Below are 22,201 nucleotides of genomic sequence, written 5' to 3'. Positions count from 1 at the left end.
ATGCTATCTTCTAGATTCTAGTGCCTGTGAAGACATACTAGTCCCTGGGTTTTATAAGAAACCCACCATAAATTATATATGACTGTCATTTATACTGTTTAACCCTGCAAAACAAAATTCCCTTCCCCCCAACAGCTCTCTCAATTTGCTTACACACAAAAACAATGTGTTCGTTTTTCACAGAAAAACAGACTACTCAATGTGTTTGGTAGTCATTCAGTTAAGAGATTGTGTAGGCCCCAGCAAGTATGTTTGGATTTTAACACAATCTCTTTTTGAACTATAAAAGATTTAGTGTGAATTTTTTTAAAAAATCATATTCAACTAAAGAAATTAGACTTCAATGTTATCCACTCTGATAAAAGTTAACACCTACCACACAAACATGAGGCCAGTTTTCAAACTGTGGAAGCAAGGCTGTATTGAAATTCTCTTCATATGCTTCTCTGTACAGCTGTGGTATCTTTGACAACCATATTCCATTGCTGTACCGACTTAGAATCTCCTTAATTCTTTTTTGAATTTCATTTATGTTGACATTTGAAGGACAAGCTGGAATAGGATGCATTACTGGCCTTGTGTCTTTCAAGTTTTCTGCAAAACAGACACAATTCTTGAAGACTATATAACGTGAGTAAATTAGTAGCACCCTGTATGGCAAGTATTGAAGGCACTTCAGGATTAGCAGTCTCTGTACCAATACTGGTGGGTTCCAGAAACCATACTGGCTAACAGGAACAGTGGGATGAAGATGGCATAAAGTTTGCAATCTTCTGCGGGCAGAACACAAGAACAGTATTCAAAAGTAACAGTCTTCAACCAGGCCTCTGTGCTGCCAATTCAGCAGTAGGCCTCACAGGTCTCTATTCTCCCCCAGCTCAGCTTGTGCCACAACAGATCCAGGTCAAAACTTTGCCCTGTCTCTTCCCGAGGATCTTCCACTACAGTTCCTTATGAGACCTTCACTAACCCACCACAGACCTGCTCCAACACTGTTGCTCTCTGCGTCTCTCCCTGGCCTTCACGGTCCTCCTTTTTCCATCAACCGCTCCTCTTTTCAGCAAGGTCTCCCCAACAGCACCTGGTGTGACTTGGAAAGGGTGGGGAAGCACAGTCCCATTACAACTATACTTCTCCTTTAATTTAGAAGGAAACATGCTAAAACCTAATTTAGCAACAGGCAACTTTGGCTCATGCCCGTCCTGTCCCCCCCACCGGACTCCTCAAATCCTACTGGACCCCTCAAAGCTAATAACCCCAATTCTCTTTTAAAAGCAATTACATTTCAAGTCCATATAAATACTCAGGGATGTAAACACTGATTAGTAAATCCCCTTTTAAGGTGTTCCTATAAAAAACAAGAATGCCACTGTGCTTCAGGTGTCAAGATGAAGATAGCTGTTACAGAGATCTGCTGTGCAGCCATAATGCATCATCAGCAGTCACAAACGCACTGATGACAGTCACCATGGCAACTGCCTCTCCTACTCTGCTGCAGGTTCCTTTTCTAGTTTCTGACTAGCTGAGATTATTTTTATAGGTGGTGATAAGGAGCCTCAGCCTGGTTTTAGATTCACTGTTGAATTTGAGCAAATCATCCCAAAGACGAAAATGCTCACCCAGCTTGTGTAAGTCATTCAGTGGTAGAATGATTGGCTACGTATCTTATTTCTGCTAAATTGGAGCAAGAGGAGATTCCAGACTAGCACCCCCTCTCTTTTTCCAACTGCAAGTCCTTCTAATTACAATTTAGACAGGGATGCCTTGAGTTAGTGCCTGAAAACCTCTAGCTTGAACTATGAGGGACTAAACACACACACACAAATTACAAAGACCTGAAGAGTGAGGAATTATACAGGGTCAGGCTATTTTCTTACATTCTTTGAAGAAGCTCAGACCTAGCAATTTAGAAGAGAGCAGCAAGCATTTGGCAATGGTTATACTTTGTTAAGATCACTTAGCTATTAATAGAGGTGAGAGAAAATTTATTTTTCGCAAATTTCACCTGTTGGGGAGTCCTCCCCTGGGGCCCCTGACTTACCTCTAGAGGGGAGGAGCCCTCAGTCACGGATCCCCCTTTCTTCCCCGTCCTGCCCTCTGTAGCACTGGCCCCACCATCCAGGAAGAGGTAGGACTGGGTAAGCCTGCGCCTGGCTTGCCCGACAGATGGGACGTGGGCGACCCTCTGCTCAGGTTGGTGGGCAGCCACCCCTCCCGAACCAACCGTGACGAAGGCGCAGGGGGCGCAAGCAAGGGGGCAAATCCCTTTCCAGAACCCAAGCCTGGGGCCAGACACTGGCCCTTTTAGACCTGCCAAGCCAAGAAGAGGCGGGGTTAGGAGGAGCCCTGGGGCTTCTTAAGGTCGGGTCAGCCCATGATGACAGTCAGTCTGGAGAGAGCAGGCTGAGGGGAAGTAGGAGGCTGGAGCTCCAGCCTTCCTACCAGCGACCCAAGAAGCCTGCTTCAAGCCTGAGCAGGGAACCAGGGTGCTGTCAACCACTCCCGTGGCAGTCTGAGGCCAGCCCGATCAAGACCACTGGACACTCGAGAGGAGAGAGAGAGAGAGAGAGAGAGAGAGAAGCTGGACTGGCAGCTGGGCCTTCTGGCGATGGGATCCTTGTGGAATGCCCCAGGCCCTAGCCTCACCGGGCACCAGGATCCCCACATCAGTGTTTTTCAAAGTTAGAAGTGCAGAAGGTGGTGTTTTGTGTTCTTATTCAAAAATGTACATTATGGTTATAAATTATAATTGCTTTAAAAGTGTACTAGGTAGGTGATATAGTGTCAGCAAATGCAGCCATAGTCATTACCCATGCACCCCCTATTAAATAATTTTAAAAATTGAGGGGGGCAGATTTTGGTTTTTGTTTACAAAAAAAATTTCTGTTCTTTGAACAGTGGGCACTACTGTTCATGGGGAAGAAGAGAAGAATTATCACCAGTCTGTCTTTACATTCTGCACTTCTCTATGTTCTATGCCAGGGGTGTCCAAACTTTTTGGCCAGAGGGCCGCATCAAATATCTGGCGTGATGTGGTGGGCCGGAAAAAAATTTAAATATAAAATTTAAATAAATAAATTAGAGATGGAACTTAGATGAGTGAATAAATAAATGAATGCGCTCATTCATGCAACCTTTCTGGCTCTCAGAACACCCTCCAGACACAATCAGAGCACAGTTCTGGTCATGTTCAGTTGAGCGGGCCAGAGGCTTTCAGGGGACAAGAGGTTGGCTGCGGGCCGGAAGAAGCTTGCTGCGGGCCACATCTGGCCCCTGGGCCAGGGTTTGGAGATCCTTGTTCTATGCCAATGGCCACCAAACTGCAGGCTGGATCCAGTGTGCTAAAAACGTCATCTGGGAGCAGCATGGCACTTTCCATTTCATGCCACAACGTCTTCTCTTTCAAGTTGATCTTCTCAGAAAGTTGTACCGGACAGCTGCTTCTGCTGCCCACTGCCCCAGCAGGATCTGCTCCCTGATTTCTGGACCACAACAAGTCTGGCATGACTTTCTGAGAATGGCTTGAAAGACAAGAGGTTGAGGCATAGAATGGAAAATGCTGTCCTTGGACAATGTTTTCAGCATTTAGAGGTCCAGAGTTTGGAGACTGCTATTCTATGCAGTCCTGTTGTGAGGTTCCCTGATGCCCTGGAGTGGATTTTTAGCAGAACTATTGTGCCAAGGTGGCAATGGAAACATTCATTTTTGCAAGTTTCCTTCTGTGCGTTTTGCTGAGGTCTTTTCTACAAGCCAGCTACACACTCAGTCAATCTCATGAAAGTGTAGCTAGGCATGGCGACCAGATATTCATTTGTAGCCCTGTCCCCCCCAAAACATACCATTCGAGTCCGTAGATGGGTTTCTTGATAGATTAAGTTGAACCTCTTTCTGAAACCTTGGTGGAGGTGGAGGTTTTCTCTCAGGTCTAAAAGATAAAACCCCAAAGCAGACTCCTATAATTTAATTCCACTTCATAATGCTCAAAACAAAGGCACTACAATCTAAAACCACTTCCCTCCATAAAGAATGATTATGCTGAACAAAGCCACATGAATTCTGCAAGCAGGCTCACAGTCACCCCTCCTTTTCTTTGGAAAGTTCACATAAATCTGAAGGAACACTTTACACATTGAAAAACAGTTGCACTGGGACAGTTCCCACTGCCTACAAACTGAAGTCAAAAGGTCACTGAATGGAAATTCAGATTGAAATGTTTATAGTTATGTACCCAACTTATATCAAAACTGTAGGCTTTTCAGGTGCTGCCATCTTGCAACAGTTTAGCCAAATCCCACCAATTTCTACTGGTTAAGAACACTCTAAAATCAACAGGACAAGTGCTGGGCCATATAATTCTCCTGTACTGCCTGGAGATTCCATTTCAAGATGTGTCTGAAAATGCGTACGATCATCTGAAAATGTGTACGATCATCATGCTAAATGACTGTGCCTTAGAGCAGCTAGTCATGGAGCCCACCAGAGGACAGGTGACTCTGGATTTAATATTGTGCGGTACACAGGACCTGGTTAAAGATGTCAGTGTTACGGAGCCATTGGGGAAGAGTTATCATGCTGCGATACGTTTCAACATGCACGTTGGGGGAAGAATACCGGGCAAATCTCTCACAAAACCCTTGACTTCCGATGGGCGGACTTCGGTCACATAAGGAGGCTGGTTAGAAGAAGGTTGAAAGGGAAGGTAAAAAGAGTCCAATCTGTCCAGAGTGTAAGGAGGCTGCTTAAAACAACAGTAATAGAGGCCCAGCAGAGGTGTATACCACAAAGAAAGAAGGGCTCTACTAAATCCAGGAGAGTGCCCGTATGGCTAACGAGCCAAGTTAGAGAGGCTGTAAAGGGCAAGGAAGCTTCCTTCCGGAAATTTATTTATTTATTTTATTAATTTATACACCGCCTTTTTGCCCAACAGGCACACAAGGCGGCTTACAACACCTTAAAAATACAACATTAAAAAAACAATTTACAATAATTAAAAAATCTAAAAACAAACAAACCCCGTGGATTTTCATATAAAAAGCAAGAACGCCAGCCAGCCTGTCAACAATTAAAAGCTTTTTGAAATAAAAAGGTCTTCAGTCCACGCTGAAACGTTAGCAGCGAGGGAGCAGTTCTCAGTTCTAAGGGGAGGGTATTCCACAGTTCGGGGGCCACCACCGAGAAGGCCCTCTTCCTGGCCGCCACCCCTCTCACATCTCTTAGTGGCGGCACAGTCAAAAGGGCTCCCCCAGATGATCTAAGAGCACGGGCAGGATTGTAGGGAAGGAGGTGGTCCCTCAAATACCCTGGACCTGAGCCGTAAAGGGCTTTAAAAGTCAGAACTAGCACCTTGAACTGGGCCCAGAACAGAACCGGCAGCCAGTGTAGCCGCCGGAGCAATGGCTCAACAGAGTCAAACCAACGTGCCCCAGCAACCACATGAGCAGCCGCGTTCTGTACTAGTTGTAATTTCCAGACCATCTTCAAAGGCAGCCCCACGCAGAGCGCATTGCAATAATCTAATCTAGATGTCACTAGGGCATGGGTTACTGTGGCCAGGTCCGCGCAGCTCAGGTACGGTCGCAGCTGGCGAATCAGCCGAAGCTGAGCAAAGGCTCCCCTGGCCACAGCTGCCACCTGGGACTCCAGGAGCAGCTGTGGATCCAGGAGAACCCCCAAGCTGCGGACCTGCTCCTTCAGAGGGAGTGCAACCCCATTCAGAGCAGGATGATAGTCCAGCACCCGAGCTGTGGATTTCCGAACCAAGACCACCTCTGTCTTATCCGGATTTAATTTCAGCTTGTTCGCCCACATCCAGTCCCTAACCGCCTCCAGACAGCAATCCAGGACCCCAACCGCCTCCTCAGAATCAGGGGGAAAGGAGAGATAAAGCTGGGTGCCATACTGATGGCAACCCACTCCAAACTCCCGGATGACCTCTCCCAGCGGCTTCATGTAGATGTTAAAAAGCATGGGGGATAAGAAGGAACCCTGCGGCACCCCAAACCTAAGAGGTCGAGGTGCTGAACTGGCATCCCCCAGCACCACCTTCCGGGATCTGTCAGCCAGGAAGGAGCGGAACCACTTCAAAACAGTGCCTCCAAGCCCCAACCCGGCCAACCGACCCAGAAGGACACCATGGTCGATGGTGTCAAAAGCCGCCGAGAGGTCCAGAAGGACTAACAGGGTTGCACTCCCCCTGTCCATCCCCCGGCGAAGGTCATCCACCAAGGCGACCAAGGCAGTCTCCATCCTGAACCCCGGCCTGAAGCCAGATTGGAATGGGTCCAGATAATCTGTTTCCTGCAGTACCCTCTGAAGCTGGGACGCCACCACCTGCTCAATCACCTTGCCCAGGAATGGGATATTCGAGACCAGCCGAAAGTTATTTAAATTAGTGGGATACAGGGAGGGCTTCTTCAGGAGGGGCAAACCATCGCCTGCTTCAAGGTAGGCGGGAGCACCCCCTCCCTCAGAGATGAGTTCACCATCCTCCCTGTCCACTCGGCCAGCCCTTCCCGGGCAGCCCTAATTAACCATGCTGGGCAAAGGTCGAGCGGGCAAGCAGCAGGTCTCACAATCCAGAGAATCCTGTCCACATCCTCAGGCTCTACAAGCTGAAAAGAATCCCAAATAGCAGGATAGACAGGTGCCCCGGGGACATGACTAGACATGCCCACAGCGGCATCCAAGTCATGCCGAATCTGATCGACCTTTTCTGCAAAATGTTTTGCGAACTCGTCACAGCGAGCCTCCATGTGCTCCACCCCACCAGTAGGGGGGGCCAGATGTAAAAGGCTACGGACCACACGAAAGAGCTCAGCTGGACGGTTCTCTGCAGATGCAATGGTGGCAGAGAGGTGCGCCCTCTTAGCTGCCACCACCACCTTAGAATATGCTCTCAAATGGGCCCTAGCCCGTGTACGGTCAGATTCTGTACGAGTCTTTCGCCACTGACGCTCTAGACATCTGCCCTGCCGCTTCATCATCCGCAGCTCCTCAGAAAACCAAGGAGCTGCTCTGACTCTGCGACTGGGCAGAGGACGATCGAGAGCGATCTCATACAGGGCCCTGGCCATCTCCATATTCCAGAGATCGACCAGAGCGCTGGGTGGGTCTCCAGCTCTGGCAGCAGGAAAATCCCCCAGAGCCCTCAGGAATCCATTTGGATCCATCAGCCTCTGAGAGGGGATCATAAAATGTGATCCCCCGCCATTGCGGAGGTGAGAGGCCGCAGTCTTGCCCTAATGATGAGAATAAAAAGGAACATAAACTGTGGCAAAGGAAATGTAAGAAGGTGATACGGGAGGCCAAGCGAGACTATGAGGAACACATGGCCAGCAACATTAAGGGGAATAATAAAAGCTTCTTCAAATATGTTAGAAGCAGGAAACCCGCCAGAGAAGCGATTGGCCCTCTGGATGGTGAGGGAGGGAAAGGGGAGATAAAAGAGACTTAGAGGTGGCAGAGAAATTTAATGAGTTCTTTGCATCTGTCTTCACGGCAGAAGACCTCGGGCAGATACCGCTGCCTGAATGGCCCCTCCTGACCGAGGAGTTAAGTCAGATAGAGGTTAAAAGAGAAGATGTTTCAGACCTCACTGATAAATTAAAGATCAATAAGTCACCGGGCCCTGATGGCATCCACCCAAGAGTTATTAAGGAATTGAAGAATGAAGTTGCTGATCTCTTGACTAAGATATGCAACTTGTCCCTCAAAATGGTCACGGTGCCAGAAGATTGGAGGATAGCAAATGTCATGCCTATCTTTAAAAAGGGAAAGAAGGGGGACCCGGAAAACTATAGGCCGGTCAGCCTAACATCTTTACCGGGTAAGATGGTGGAATGCCTCATCAAAGATAGAATCTCAAAACACATAGACAAACAGGCCTTGCTGAGGGAGAATCAGCATGGCTTCTGTAAGGGAAAGTCTTGCCTCACAAACCTTTTAGAATTCTCTGAAAAGGTCAACAGGCATGTGGATGCGGGAGAACTCGTAGACATTATATATCTGGACTTTCAGAAGGCGTTCGACATGGTCCCTCACCAAAGGCTACTAAAAAAACTCCACAGTCAGGGAATTAGAGGACAGGTCCTCTCATGGATTGAGAACTGGTTGAAGACCAGGAAACAGAGAGTGGGGTGTCAATGGGCAATTTTCACAATGGAGAGAAGTGAAAAGCGGTGTGCCCCAAGGATCTGTCCTGGGACCGGTGATTTTCAACCTCTTCATAAATGACCTGGAGACAGGGGTGAGCAGTGAGGTGGCTAAGTTTGCAGACGACACCAAACTTTTCCAAGTGGTGAAGAGCAGAAGTGATTGTGAGGAGCTCCAGAAGGATCTCTCCAGACTGGCAGAATGGGCAGCAAAATGGCAGATGCACTTCAATGTCAGTAAGTGTAAAGTCATGCACACTGGGGCAAAAAATCAAAACTTTACATATAGGCTGATGGGTTCTGAGCTGTCTGTGACAGATCAGGAGAAAGATCTTGGGGTGGTGGTGGACAAGTCGATGAAAGTGTCGACTCAATGTGCGGTGGCAGTAAAGAAGGCCAATTCTATGCTGGGGATCATTAGAAAAGGTATTAAGAACAAAACGGCTAATATTATAATGCCGTTGTACAAATCGATGGTAAGGCCACACCTGGAGTATTGTGTCCAGTTCTGGACGCCGCATCTCAAAAAATACATAGTGGAAATGGAAAAGGTGCACAAGAGAGCGACTAAGATGATTACTGGGCTGGGGCACCTTTCAGCCTAGAAAAGAGGCGCCTGAGGGGGGACATGATTGAGACATACAAAATTATGCAGGGGATGGACAGAGTGGATAGAGAGATGCTCTTTACACTCTCACATAACACCAGAACCAGGGGACATCCACTAAAATTGAGCGTTGGGAGAGTTAGAACAGACAAAAGAAGATATTTCTTTACTCAGTGTGTGGTTGGTCTGTGGAACTCCTTGCCACAGGATGTGGTGATGGCATCTGACCTGGATGCCTTTAAAAGTGGATTGGACAAGTTTCTGGAAGAAAAATCCATTACGGGTTACAAGCCATGATGTGCATGTGTAACCTCCTGATTTTAGAAATGGGCTATGTCAGAATGCCAGATGCAAAGGAGGGCACCAGAATGAGGTTATCTGGTGTGCTCCCTGGGGCATTTGGTGGGCCGCTGTGAGATACAGGAAGCTGGACTAGATGGGCCTATGGCCTGATCCAGCGGGGCTGTTCTTATGAAACAGAAAATGCACAACCTTTCATTCACAGAATTAGAAAGAAGCAGTTCTTCCTTCATATAACTTGCCACTAGATGGCTCTGTTTTATATGGTAAAAAAAAAAATAGAAGGGTATCTGAAATAAGCATGTCACAGAAAATTACACCAACGTGAAACTGCTGAGTCAGATTGAATCAAACCAAGACAACAGTTTCCTGTCCCACTACAGGTGGGAGTTCTCTGCTAAGTTGATTTTGTTATCAGTAACTACTGCTGTTGTAAATTACAGCAGTACAAGTGTATGCTTACCTAAGGTGCACAATACTATTTTAATTAAAGTCAGAAGTACACACAATTGCCTTATCTGGCAGCCAGAGTCAAACATTTGATGACAGATCATCTCCCAATGACACTGAATTAAGACATTTGCCAATTATGACAAATTATGGGCAGGAGGTCTGCCTCAGTTGGCAGAGCTGCCACCTTGTATGCCTGAAGATCTGAGGCTGCCAGTTCAAAACAACCAGAAGTATCCAAGAACTGACAACACGATGATATATTGATGAGCTGACCCTCGGTAGCCGAGAGGAGTTGCTGTCAAGTTGAGCGTGGGAGGTGAAGCAGCCAGAGAGAGGCCAGGCTGGGAAGGAATCCATTTGGAATGAGGAGTTATATTAAAGATTAGAACAATTCTATTGTAAAAATCCCTATGGGGGTTTAGAATAGCCTGCCTATGTAAACCGCTTTGGATTAAAGTCTGAGGAGAAATCTGATGACCGAGAAAGGTGGTATATAAATACCTGTATTATTATTATTCTTCACTGGGGAAGGGAGAAGGGGTCTGGGATTACTTTTGCTTCCATTTTACAGTTCTCTTTATGCCGTCAAAGGCCGACAATTTCAGCAGAACTACATGGTTGCATGGACTTATCATTTTTGATTACAAGAAGGGTGTGGTGAAAATCCCCAGTTTTCGACTTCACCCATATGAGATGGGCAATGAACACACACTTTAAGTAGAGTGTCATGGGTCTGGACATGGTCTACTATTTAGGGATTACACTTGTACATCCCAGAAAGCATAGTTAATGCACCCCTCTATCTAGAACTAACATGCGTCCACACTGGACCCTAGTCAAGTGAGTAGAGGTGCCCCAAAACAGGTAAGGATGTCCAAGAATTTGAGTCTTGATCAATGGGCAGAATTAAAACATAATTGAAAATAGACCATACAAAAGCAGTCAAACAATGCTCTTGGATCTCAACTCTGACCAAGTGGCTAGTGCAATGGTTCCCAATCTTAATGGTGCCATGACCCACCTTGTCCTCCATGGTGGGTCGCAATGCTTCTGATGGTGCTCGGGAAGCCTGGGTCATGCCAGGCCAGTGACCCACCCTACTAGCCTCTACAGGCCTCCAAATGGCCTACAGAAGCCTCTGAAAGACACTTTCAGTTTTCAGAGGCAAACCAGAAGTTGTCTCTGAAAACTGGAAGTGGTTTTTGGAGGCTTCTGCAGACCATTCTGAGGCCAGCAGAGTGGGTTGCCAGCCCAGCGGAACCCTGAACTGGGGTCGCCCAGTGCTTCTGGAATGGCTCTGATTTGGAGCCACTGAGACACAAGGGCAGGCAGGGGGGCCCATGCATGGGCTTGTGACTCATACTTGAGAAGACTGGATTAATGCATTGTCAGGATCTGGCCTGTCATTCAGGGAGAGAGGTGCTTTAGTAGATGCGAACCATCATCTGTAATACAATTAAGGACCAAACCTAGGAAGTTGTATCAGATTTCTGCTTATTTTGCTGCTTGCTTTGTACCCAAGTGCCACTGTACAGTAAGAACTGTACCATTGCCTACAATATCTTTTTGTAACCACTTTAATCGTTGTTTGTTTGCTGCCCTGTTTTAATAAACTCTTCTCATTTTGATCTTTAACTTGCCTTGTTTATCCAACTCAGCAGGGAATGCAGTGCTTTGCCCCACAACACTACTACCTTCATTTTGGGGGATCCTCTGGCTCCAGTCACATCTTGAAGGAATTCTAAAGTGGCCCCCTCCCCTGTCTGATTTTAGCCTTGGTAGTGCCAGTTATCATTTTATTCTGGAATAAGGGCATGGTGGGATAAGGAAGGTAGGTGTCAGGCGCAAGGTTGCCTCCCAAAGACCACCACATAGATGACACTACCTTGAATGTTCCCTTACATAAAAGAATTCTGCAAATAGAAAAGTTGACACAGGGAGAAGACTGAACTATAATTTGACCCTAATGTGCTAATTTGCAGCTTGCTAAAAGTTTTTTTGTCAAGATGATTCAAAGTGAATTCCAACTCCTCTGTAGACTAAAATGGGATAGTCTACCAGCAAATCCTTTCTGCTGCATATATAAATGAACAATTAAGTATAGTCAAAGACAAGCAAAAAGAATGAATTGGGGAATGAGTGCTTAGCAACTACTTTAATATTTCAAGTCATGACAGCAAGTACCTATTCAACTTCCTCACCACCACTACTACTGCTCTTACCTATATTCATATGGAAACATTTTCCTCATTTAACTGATCTTACTTAAGTGAAGTAAAGTAATTTGTCTTTAATGAAGACAAATTACCTATGTAGGAGTATCTGACCACCCTTGCTCCCAATGATGCTTTCCCCAGTGGCAACCTCTGTTCCCAGTCAATGTTCACTTATAAACAAGCAATAGCCAACACAATAGGAGGATTATCAAGGCAATCAAAACAATTCTGAAATTTAGTTCAATCACAATGACAGACCAGCAAGGATATTATCCACATCACAATTTGATGACCCAGAACAGCAACAAAACAATACATGAAGAGAAGTGATGGTGCAGCAGCTGAGCTTGCCAAGCTGGATTTTAGTCAGAGAACAACTGGGTGGGAGAATGACCTGTAGTGTAGCCAGTACTACTTCAGCTGATTTTAAAATGCCACTGACTGCAGACTAGCATTTTTCTGCAGTAAGCACAACTGAAGTGGTTTTGATAAGCATTTTTTTAATGCCTGAAAATGCCCTATCTTCCTAAACTTACCTGATTTTGAAAAACAAATAAATTGATTTAGTATATTCTTACTTTTAGCCTGCTTTTCAGCATAAAGTCCTCCCAGATGTGCATGTATGAAATATATGGGTTGAATCCAGACTTGTGCAAGTAGACCACCACTCACAAAAATGATCTTTTCAGCCCCTCTCCTGAGCTACTCATGAGAACTGGGGGTCTTCTGGAAGTGGGTGAGATCTGCAACTTGCAAAAGCCAAAAATGAGGCACAAGCACTTTTCATAAGCAGAAGTCTACTCTTGAAAGTGTCTCCACCAGATTTCTAGGGATTCCCCCCGCCTCCTGTAATACCATTCCATGCTACTGTTCCCTCAAGAACAGCTACCAAGGGATTTTAGTGGAAAGGCTGGAGCAGGAAAAATCCCTTGTGTAAATGTCATTTGACTCAGGCAAGTCTGCATTCAAGTCACTGTAAACAAGAACTATTTCCTATTTTTGATGCAGAAACTACTTTTTGACACTCCCCATAAGTTAGCTGAGCAGTTTACCAACAATAAAAACAGAACAGAGTTCTATGCTTCCATCCCTTAAGCCGCACCCCAGCACACCAAAGATAACAGTTAACAGTTTCCTGGACTAAAGACAAGCGGGGGGGGGGGGGGGGAACGACGACGACACCTGCTACATTTCTGCATTATCAGACTTAAATGTACATTTCCAGAACCTATGGAAAATGCCCTTTCCAAAAACTGAAATTTTGGGACAAATAAAATACACTACATTTACTTTTCAAGCTTATACCATTGCTTTAAAAACTCATTTAAAACAGCACTTCAAACAGCAGTGATGCAATTATTTAATGAAATGAAGACATGTACAGTAAGTCCATGGCACACTGCTTCCTTTAGCACAGATTCATTACAGCACTTTGTCCTAGTGCAACTAAGAGCTAGCCAATGGGAGTAGAGCGTTCTGGGAACTACAGGGCCAGTTTCCTGCCTCAGATGTTGCTGAGCTCCTATTGTATGATTTCAAACAGCATTTGACTTTGTAGAAAGAATCCCTGCATTATGAGAAGGTTACTGTAGATATTTATACTCTTTTTACCTGCAAGTTGCTGCCCTCTGAGGTATCCAAGTACAGAGGGAGGGGCCATAGCTCAGTGTTAGCCCCCATGCTTTAAACAAACAAGGCCCCAGATTTAAAATGACATCTCCAGGACAGCAAGGAAAGATTCCTGCCGGAAACCCTTAAGACCTTGCCTTGCCAGCCAGCAAAGACAATATTGAATTAGATGGACTAATGGTCTCTCTTGGTATATGGCAGCTTCCTAGGTTTCCTCTCATCCAAGCATATTGCTTATAAGACATAATATTTTCTAGACACTGTATATAAATTATAAAGTGACATGGGCTCTGCCCACAAGCTTACTATTGCTATGGTACACAAAATCAGGGCATGGAGGGAAGAGGAAAACAAGTAAATACAGGTACCTAAACTTTCCTGTTACATAATGACTGGTGGGACGGCCACTGAGGCAATAGTTCTGGGAGGGGAGGAGCCAAATACCAGCTGGTCCTAGCTGAGCAGATGGATTGGGCAGTGCTGTCTCACTTCTCCAGCTACCGCAAACATAAGTTTTTCCAGTTGAGAAATAGGAACAAAATAAAAACAAACATTGAAACAATCAATACTGACATAAACAAACAAAAGTTTTATTGTCTGTTTAGAAAATATTATGTAGTTCTCAGCAGCATCATTCAGATACATATATTCTTTCTAGTTTTAGGGGGAAATGCTCAGAATACAAATATTCCTGTAATGGAACTGAGGCAATAAATTTAAATACTAATATGTCATTGCACATGAAGGCTGCATTCCCTATGCAAACTTTCTGAGTGAGCCCAACTGAAACCAGTTGGACTTGCTTCTGGGTGAACATGTATAAGAGCAGGCTGCCAGTGTCATAATAACTAGAGAGAAATTTAGCTACCTAGAATCCTTATTTATACCCCACTCTAGCAATACATCTTTAAAATACTAGCATAACTCAAATATCTCTCTGATCAGGGGACTGAAAGATTCACAGCACTAGATTCTGCACTTTCAATTTTAAACTTCATGATCCTCAAGAAAACTGCATCCGTTAAACATCTTCTGTGCTCTCATGCATCTCTTCGTTCCTTGTTTATGCATGTATAGTTGTGAATGGCCACCAGTTCCCCCCCCTCACTCAGTGCTGAAGATGCAAGAATACAATGGCCAGACTAGTTAACTCTAATTTTGTATCTAAATCCTGTGCTTGGGGCTGGCAGTGTTTCTTTATAATAAGCAAGGGGGGGGGGAGAAGAGAAGGGAAAATGTGCCTTGGATTGTGGCACTAGGAGTGTGGGGTTGTTAGCTTTTGGGGGAACTATTTTCAGTGCAGTAAATGGCAAAAGGAGAAGTTATTCATCCCCCCCCCCCTTTTTAGAATCTTAGATTGGGACAAATAGCAGGTTTGAAGAGGTGAAAATCTTCAGTAAGAAAGCTACACAGGGAAAAGGAAGAAGAGTTAAAAAAAAAATTGAGTGTGCTACAGACCCAATTTGGATGATGCCCTCCCCATAGATGCCACCCCAAAACACCCAATTCAAATATGCTATTAAATGCACATCTTGTTCAGCCCACAAACAAGCAATAGGGGTCAGAAGCTGAATTGTGCAATGGACTTGCCAACAACTTGCAGGAGTAATATGGTTGATAAATTCCTAGCTTGATCCCAAGCGTGTTGTTTTAGTAACCCAGACATATGACATTAAGAACATAAGAATATAAGAACAGCCCCACTGGATCAGGCCATAGGCCCATCTAGTCCAGCTTCCTGTATCTCACAGCGGCCCACCAAATGCCCCAGGGAGCACACCAGATAACAAGAGACCTCATCCTGGTGCCCTCCCTTGCATCTGGCATTCTGACATAACCCATTTCTAAAATCTAAGGTTGCGCATACACATCATGGCTTGTACCCCGTAATGGATTTTTCCTCCAGAAATTTGTCCAATCTCCATTTAAAGGCGTCTAGGCTAGACGCCAGCACCACATCCTGCGGCAAGGAGTTCCACAGACCAACCACACGCCAAGTAAAGAAATATTTTCTTTTGTCTGTCCTAACCCGCCCAACACTCAATTTTAGTGGATGTCCCCTGGTTCTGGTATTATGCGAGAGTGTAAAGAGCATCTCCCTATCCACTCTGTCCATCCCCTGCATAATTTTGTATGTCTCAATCATGTCCCCCCTCAGGCGTCTCTTTTCTAGGCTGAAGAGGCTCAAACGCCGTAGCCTTTCCGCATAAGGAAGGTGCCCCAACCCAGTAATCATCTTAGTCGCTCTCTTTTGCACCTTTTCCATTTCAACTATGTCCTTTTTGAGATGCGGCGACCAGAACTGGACACAATACTCCAGGTGTGGCCTTACCATAGATTTGTACAACGGCATTATAATATTAGCCATTTTGTTCTCAATACCCTTCCTAATGATCCCAAGCTTAGAATTGGCCTTCTTTACTGCCGCCGCACATTGGGTCGACACTTTCATCGACCTGTCCACCACCACCCCAAGATCTCTCTCCTGATCTGTCACAGACAGCTCAGAACCCATCAGCCTATATCTAAAGTTTTGATTTTTTGCCCCAATGTGCATGACTTTACACTTACTGACATTGAAGTGCATCTGCCATTTTGCTGCCCATTCTGCCAGTCTGGAGAGATCCTTCTGGAGCTCCTCACGATCACTTCTGCTCTTCACCACTCGGAAAAGTTTGGTGTCATCCGCAAACTTTGCAACCTCACTGCTCAACCCTGTCTCCAGGTCATTTATGAAGAGTTTGAAGAGCACTCCCAGGACAGATCCTTGGGGCACACTGCTTTTCATCTCTCTCCATTGTGAAAATTGCCCATTGACACCCACTCTCTGCTTCCTGGCCTCCAACCAGTTCTCAATCCATGAGAGTACCTGCCCTCTAATTCCCTGACTGTGGAGTTTTTTCAGTAGCCTTTGGTGAGGGACCGTGTCGAACGCCTTCTGAAAGTCCAGATATATAATGTCCACGGGTTCTCCCACATCTACATGCCTGTTGACCTTTTCAAAGAATTCTATAAGGTTCGTGAGGCAAGACTTACCCTTACAGAAGCCATGCTGATTCTCCCTCAGCAAGGCCTGTTCGTCACAATGCTACCACCTCTGCCTGCAAAATTTGGATCTAGAAGTTTTGCAGAGTAATTTGTTACAGTATATTCCTTAAAGTAGGACATTTAAATATTTACGCCATCATTCTCAAAAGAAAATATTGCATAGATAACTCCTTCATTTTCTTTCGAGATCAAATTTTTCTACAGGAAAAAAAATAGAAAGAGTCCTTCAAAAGAGACAAACCTACCTTCTTCCCCAAGTCCTAAATTTTCTACTGCTCCCACTGTTCCAATGCCTAAGCATCCCTCAGCCAAATGGTTACACAGACAAATGGAGCCAGTTAAAACTAGCCACCTTAGAGCAGAAATCAGGAGAACATTACAAAATATTGCTTGTTATTCAAGTAGTTTTACAGTTATTTCCATCTGTGCTAAGATTTGTATTCAGCACATTTATGCACACAAGTTAGAAGGCACTCTCCTCCACCCCTCTGCTTACAAATCTATCGTTAGTATATCAAGTCAGTTCATTCCCAGCAAGTTTTACGATGAACTAACCTGTACATCGTAGTCATGTGCCCTTGCATTAAGACTTCTTTTGGTAAGGGTGGGGGCAGAGGGTATGGTGCAAAGTTCATGCTCGGTCTAACAACTGCATAGCTGTCTTTGTTCCACACCTGTGGGGCTGCAGAACTCCAGCTTTCCTCTGAGGGATTCATGAATCCTGGCTTCCTCAGAGTGTCCTTTGGTTTGCCTGTAATAAGTAAGAAGAAACAAATAATTAAATTTCATTTTCAGTTCACCTCTGGCTTGAATATATTTTGACAAAGTAATCAGTTTTACTAAAAAGCTGAAAAATACAACCACCAGAACATTTGTCTATATTTTATATATTATATATAGTCAGACTTAGATAACAAAAACACAGAATACTTGTTCATAGAAAACCAGCACTTTAGACCAGTGGTCTTCAACATTTTTCATGCCACAAACCCAATAAATAAAGAATGAGACTGAGGATCCACCAACAATCCCACCCCCACCCCTCCAGCCAGGACCAAATGCGTCCACATCTCACCTCTATCTTCGGATTACGTTAGGGGCATAAAGAGAAAAGGAGGTCATGGAGCAGGCTGCTTTGAAAGGTTGCTATGACCCCCCCCCCCCAAAAAAAAATAGGCTTTGCAATTCATTGGAGTCTCAAACTACAGGTTGAAGAACATTGCTTTAGACCAGCTGTCTCCAAAGTGGAGACCACTGTGTGCTGGGAAATGCTTCCCCAGCACAAATGGTGTTTACTGTTCCACCAGGGAGCCGCACTGCTCTCCCCCGTACTGCTGCTTCCAGGGTCTGTTGCCCCAGCAGCCACTGCATCTGGATTTCTGGGCAGACACAGCAAGCTGGGGTGCAGATTGGGAAGAGCGGCCCTGCAACCATGAGGCTCCCTCGCAGAATGATAAGCGCTGTTCACATGGGAGAATGGTTATGCAGTGCACTACATCCAGCCCACAGGTCGGAGTCTGGAAAGCCCTGCTTTAGACCATGGTTGCCCAAACTCAGGCCCGCTAGCCATTTATGGTCCTTGGGGACACGCAGTCCAGCCCCCCATCTCCAGTGGGTACTTGGCCCGCTGGAGACCAGCCGGAGCCCTCGCTGGCCTGACACGACTGCTTGTTGCAGCAGCAGCAAGGGAATGGCTGGCCCTGTAGAGCTCTTGCTAAGAGTTCTGAAGAAGCCCTGCCCATCTGGCAAACAGGAGACCACAACTGAGGACACGTGTTGGATGGGGGTGAGAAAGCTCGGGTCCATTTGAATGTGCCACCTGAGTTTGCATGTGGAGGTGGGTGGGTGCTGAGAGATGAAGAAATGGGGCCATTTGAATGTGCTGCTTTCCAAGTGGATTTCTGATTGTGCTCCAGAGTTGAGTTGGAAGGAGGAGAGACTGGCTGGGCAAGCTCGGAATGAAAGGGAAAAAAGGCTGCAGCAGCTGCTGGGCACTTGGTTCCTTTGCTTGGTCTCTTTTTGGGGAGGGGTTTGAAGCACACTTGGAGAAACACATCCCTGACTGTCCCAAGTGCATCAATTTATGTTTCCATACATTTGGTGCTTTTTCCTGGGCATTTCCGACCACTTTCCCTTCTTTGTAAGCGCTTTTGGGGTGGTTGGCAGGATCCTACCCCCATCCCCACTTTCTCTTCACTGTAAGTGCTTTTGCAGTGGTTTCCTCTCTCCTCCTTTCCTTCCATTTTTGAAAGTGCTTGTGGACTGGTATGCAAGATGAGGAGATCCTTTTCTGGTGGGAGAAATATTGGGACCAGCTCTGTGGTGTGTCTTCCCTTTCAATTTTTTTTTTCCTACCCACATCTGGCTTGGTCTGAGTCTGTGCTATGTTGGTTTCTTTGCTGCCTGCAACCTCCTTCATCCAGGTGCTATTTTCTGCTGTTTATCCCCATGTGCATCACTGCCTTTCCTTGTTATTTCCACCACCATCCCTATTCCTGGTTTGGTTCTGTGTCTGTTTAAAAAAACTTGGAAGTTTCTGGTGCCTCCCATTTCATCACTTGGTGATGCTTGTTTCATTCCAGGTGTATCTGCTTTTACTTTTTTTTAATTCTGCTCTCTTTAGTGTAGTGAGGGTTTGGACAGCATGGCTTCTTTCTGGGTCTCCCTTTTCTGTTTAGAAATCCCTGGTGTTTTCCCATTTCACCCTTCAGATATATCTGCTTTTATTTTTTTTTTCTATTTTTCCATGTTTTTCCTTGCCTCTGATAAAGTTATGTCTCAATCTGTGCTTTAAGTTCTGGAGGGGTGGGGGAAGGTGAGGGCCTGTATTATAGTTATCATGTGTATCCTAAAAAGCTAAGCAAAATTATTCATTCACATAAGTTCCATCTCTAATGTATTCATTTATGTAAATTTATTCAGATTTGAAATGTCAGTTAATTATTTTCCCCCCAGCCCCCAACACAGTGTCAGAGAGATGATGTGGCCCTCTTGCTGAAATGTTTGCCCACCCCTGCTTTGGACCATAGCACCCACAAACATGGAATGGCTTATAGCAACCTCTTACAGGATTAATGAAGCACACTGAACTCTCAAAAAGTTTTTTGCAAAACTCTCTTGCAAAGTTTTTCAAGAAAAAGTAGGAGAGATGGACATAATTCTAACATTGGCTACCTTGAATTCAATTTCGTGGACAGTTAGCCAGATTGCCCTGTACCATGAACTGTTCAAAAGTATGTGTAGTTCATTGTAGTCAGCAGAATGCCCACAATAGAGAAGCTCTGCCAGTGATTAGCGTGATGCCGATTAATTCAGTGTGTACTAACATTGTGTTTTACAGCTGACAAGCTTACCTACTGAAGCAAATACAGCAGGTTTTTTCAGCCTCATTCTGCAGTTCACTTGCCGGCCTGATTTCCTTTTGGAAGTTCTCTGGCGGGCTACAAACTGAGCAATGCTTGCAGTCTCCTGACAAGCAACAGCATGGCAAACCACCTGATCAAAGAAGAAACCAAACACAAAAGATTAAGTCATAAATGAATGGGTTATAACTCCCCAATAACTTGGTTCATTCACCGACATCAGAAAAACCTGTCTGCAGAAAGGAGCCTCAATCTGCTATCCAGGGTGCTTCGGATGTGCTAGAGCTAGCACAGAGAGGCCCCTTTGTGCATTAGCTTTCCCAAAATAAGATCAATACCCAATGGTGAAGTGTGCTTTTTTGCACTCTAGGTACACCTACTAGGAAGCCAATGTGTCTGATCCCAACACCCAAATGTGAGATATATGCTCCAGAGATTATAGCATGCACACTTTTATCCTGTAAACTGATACATATCATCATTTGTTATTTGAAACACAGGTTGAAGACCAATCGCTCCCCAAATTAAGGCAAACTGCACCAGTGGCAGGCAGGACTGGCGTGTTTTGTTCTTACATTTTAAGAGGAGACTGAGGGACTGAGAATGAAAAAACATGCACATTAAAAAAAAATCAGAGTGGATGCCATGCTGCAGGGTGAAGGCTTTCATCTGAAAGTGCAGAAGTCTAAAAGATTCTCCAAGTACACCCATCCACAATAATAGAGGGCAGAAACAAAGTCATTAGTCTGAAGAGTTCAGAAAAACAGGCTCCATCTCATTTTAAGGACTAAAAGCCTACGTGAAAGTGAATTCTAAGCTTTTATGAAGTTCACAACCACCAAACACAACCCAATTATGAAATACAAATTTCTTACCTCACCAGTTTTACCAATCTCAATCCTAACGACTCCAGGAATATTCTTCAAGTATCCCTCCAGAGAAGGATATCCCAGCTGCTCAAAAGGAATCCAGTCTCCAGTTAAAGATTTATATTCCCCTTGCAAACGGGGAAAGGGTACTCCATTTTTATGGGACTGGAGAACAGCTCGGAGCATTTTTGCAACTAGATCCGCTTCCTGCATTTTGGCCTGTAACTGAAAGATAGTTATATTTTACTTTAAAATACAAGTCAGCATTAGTCATCATGGACTTTTACCACTAGTAAGCAAGAGATTCAACCCAGAACCAGAGACTATATAACTAAAACAAATAAAAAAGGACAGGCTACCAATTTTGCATCAAGTGTGCTTAAAAAAACCATTGCTACAATAACCAAAGTCAAAAAGCTTGGACTTGGATTTAAGAACCTGTTGAATACATGCATTAAATAAATAGGTGTGGTAAAGCATTCTTTTTCCTACACAAGCCCAAGGTCTCCCAGAAGATGTGTACTCTCTTAACTGGCTAACACATCAGTGCCAATGCCCAGAGAGATTGTGTCAGAGAGATTTCCAACACATGCAAGGATTCTCTTGGTGTCCTTACTGTATTTTTCCTCTTTTTAAAAATACAGCCTTCAAATTCAGCCATGCTTGTTGACCTAATAGGCTTGCTGAATAAGTAGATGTTGTGAAAATAAAAGCTCACACACCCATCCTAACTCAGTATATAAGTTAAGTATGCACAGTAGAGATACTCCAGCATCACTATTTCAGTGGCAGCTTACCAGTAAGAAGAATGGCATATGGTTGTCTAGAAAGAGGTAAAATACGGACACATTCTTCAGTTCTAAGGGAAGCTAGACAGCAAGGGCAACAGCTCCCAAACAGTCAAAATTTGAACACAAATCTTACAATATAAAATCTAATCTTTACAATAAAACAGGGATCATTTAGTTCACTTTATGACACTTGACCATAAGAGATTTAGGGCCCAATCCTATCCAACTTTCTAGTGCCAGTGCAGCTGCAGTGTAGCCCCAATGCAGGGGAACAAATATTCCCTTACTTTGAGGAGGCCTCCTTAACTAACTACCCTCCCACCACAGGATGTAGCACACACCAGGGCTGGAAATCTGGATAGGATTTGCCCCTTCAAAAGCTTATCATCTAAGCCCCATCTCTGAATATGGGAATTAAAAAAAACCCTACCTTTTCACCATTTTTAATCACCATGGGAACAGGATTAATGATAACAGCATTAGAGTACTGTATATGTCCACTTTGATTGCTTTGGATATCCACACATGCTCAAAAGGTGGCAAATACCAACACTCCCATGAATGTCAGCAACTCCAGTTTAATTTGAGAGTGTGTCCAAGAATTTTTAGAAATACTCTAGCACAGTGGTTCTCAAACTTTTAGCACTGGGACCCACTTCTTAGAATGAAAATCTGTCAGGAGCCACTGGAAGTGATGTTAAGACTGGAAGTGACAACAACAAACAGGAAATTTTTAACAATCCTAGGCTGCAATCCTATCCACACTTACCCAGGAG

The 22,201-nt window shown here is 44.8% G+C and overlaps 1 protein-coding gene across 4 annotated transcripts in view; it reads right to left on the bottom strand.

Moving 5' to 3' along the window:
- Nucleotides 1-22,201, bottom strand: part of TDRD7 (tudor domain containing 7) — a 45,661-nt gene that overhangs the window by 16,452 nt on the left and 7,008 nt on the right. For 3 of the 4 annotated variants that reach the window (XM_066614537.1, XM_066614536.1, XM_066614539.1), the window contains exons 2-6: nt 20,641-20,859; nt 19,757-19,898; nt 16,959-17,154; nt 3,840-3,925; nt 377-594 (exon numbers count right to left, since the gene is read on the bottom strand). In XM_066614537.1, coding sequence (XP_066470634.1) covers nt 377-594; nt 3,840-3,925; nt 16,959-17,154; nt 19,757-19,898; nt 20,641-20,847 — 849 coding nt within the window. In that variant the 5' untranslated portion in view covers nt 20,848-20,859. The remainder of the gene's footprint in view (nt 1-376; nt 595-3,839; nt 3,926-16,958; nt 17,155-19,756; nt 19,899-20,640; nt 20,860-22,201) is intronic. The other variant, XM_066614538.1, reaches the window with a different exon arrangement.

Source organism: Tiliqua scincoides, chromosome 2 (assembly GCF_035046505.1).
Source record: "Tiliqua scincoides isolate rTilSci1 chromosome 2, rTilSci1.hap2, whole genome shotgun sequence".
Lineage (NCBI taxonomy): Eukaryota > Metazoa > Chordata > Lepidosauria > Squamata > Scincidae > Tiliqua > Tiliqua scincoides.
This window is presented reverse-complemented; position numbering and strand designations above follow the sequence as displayed.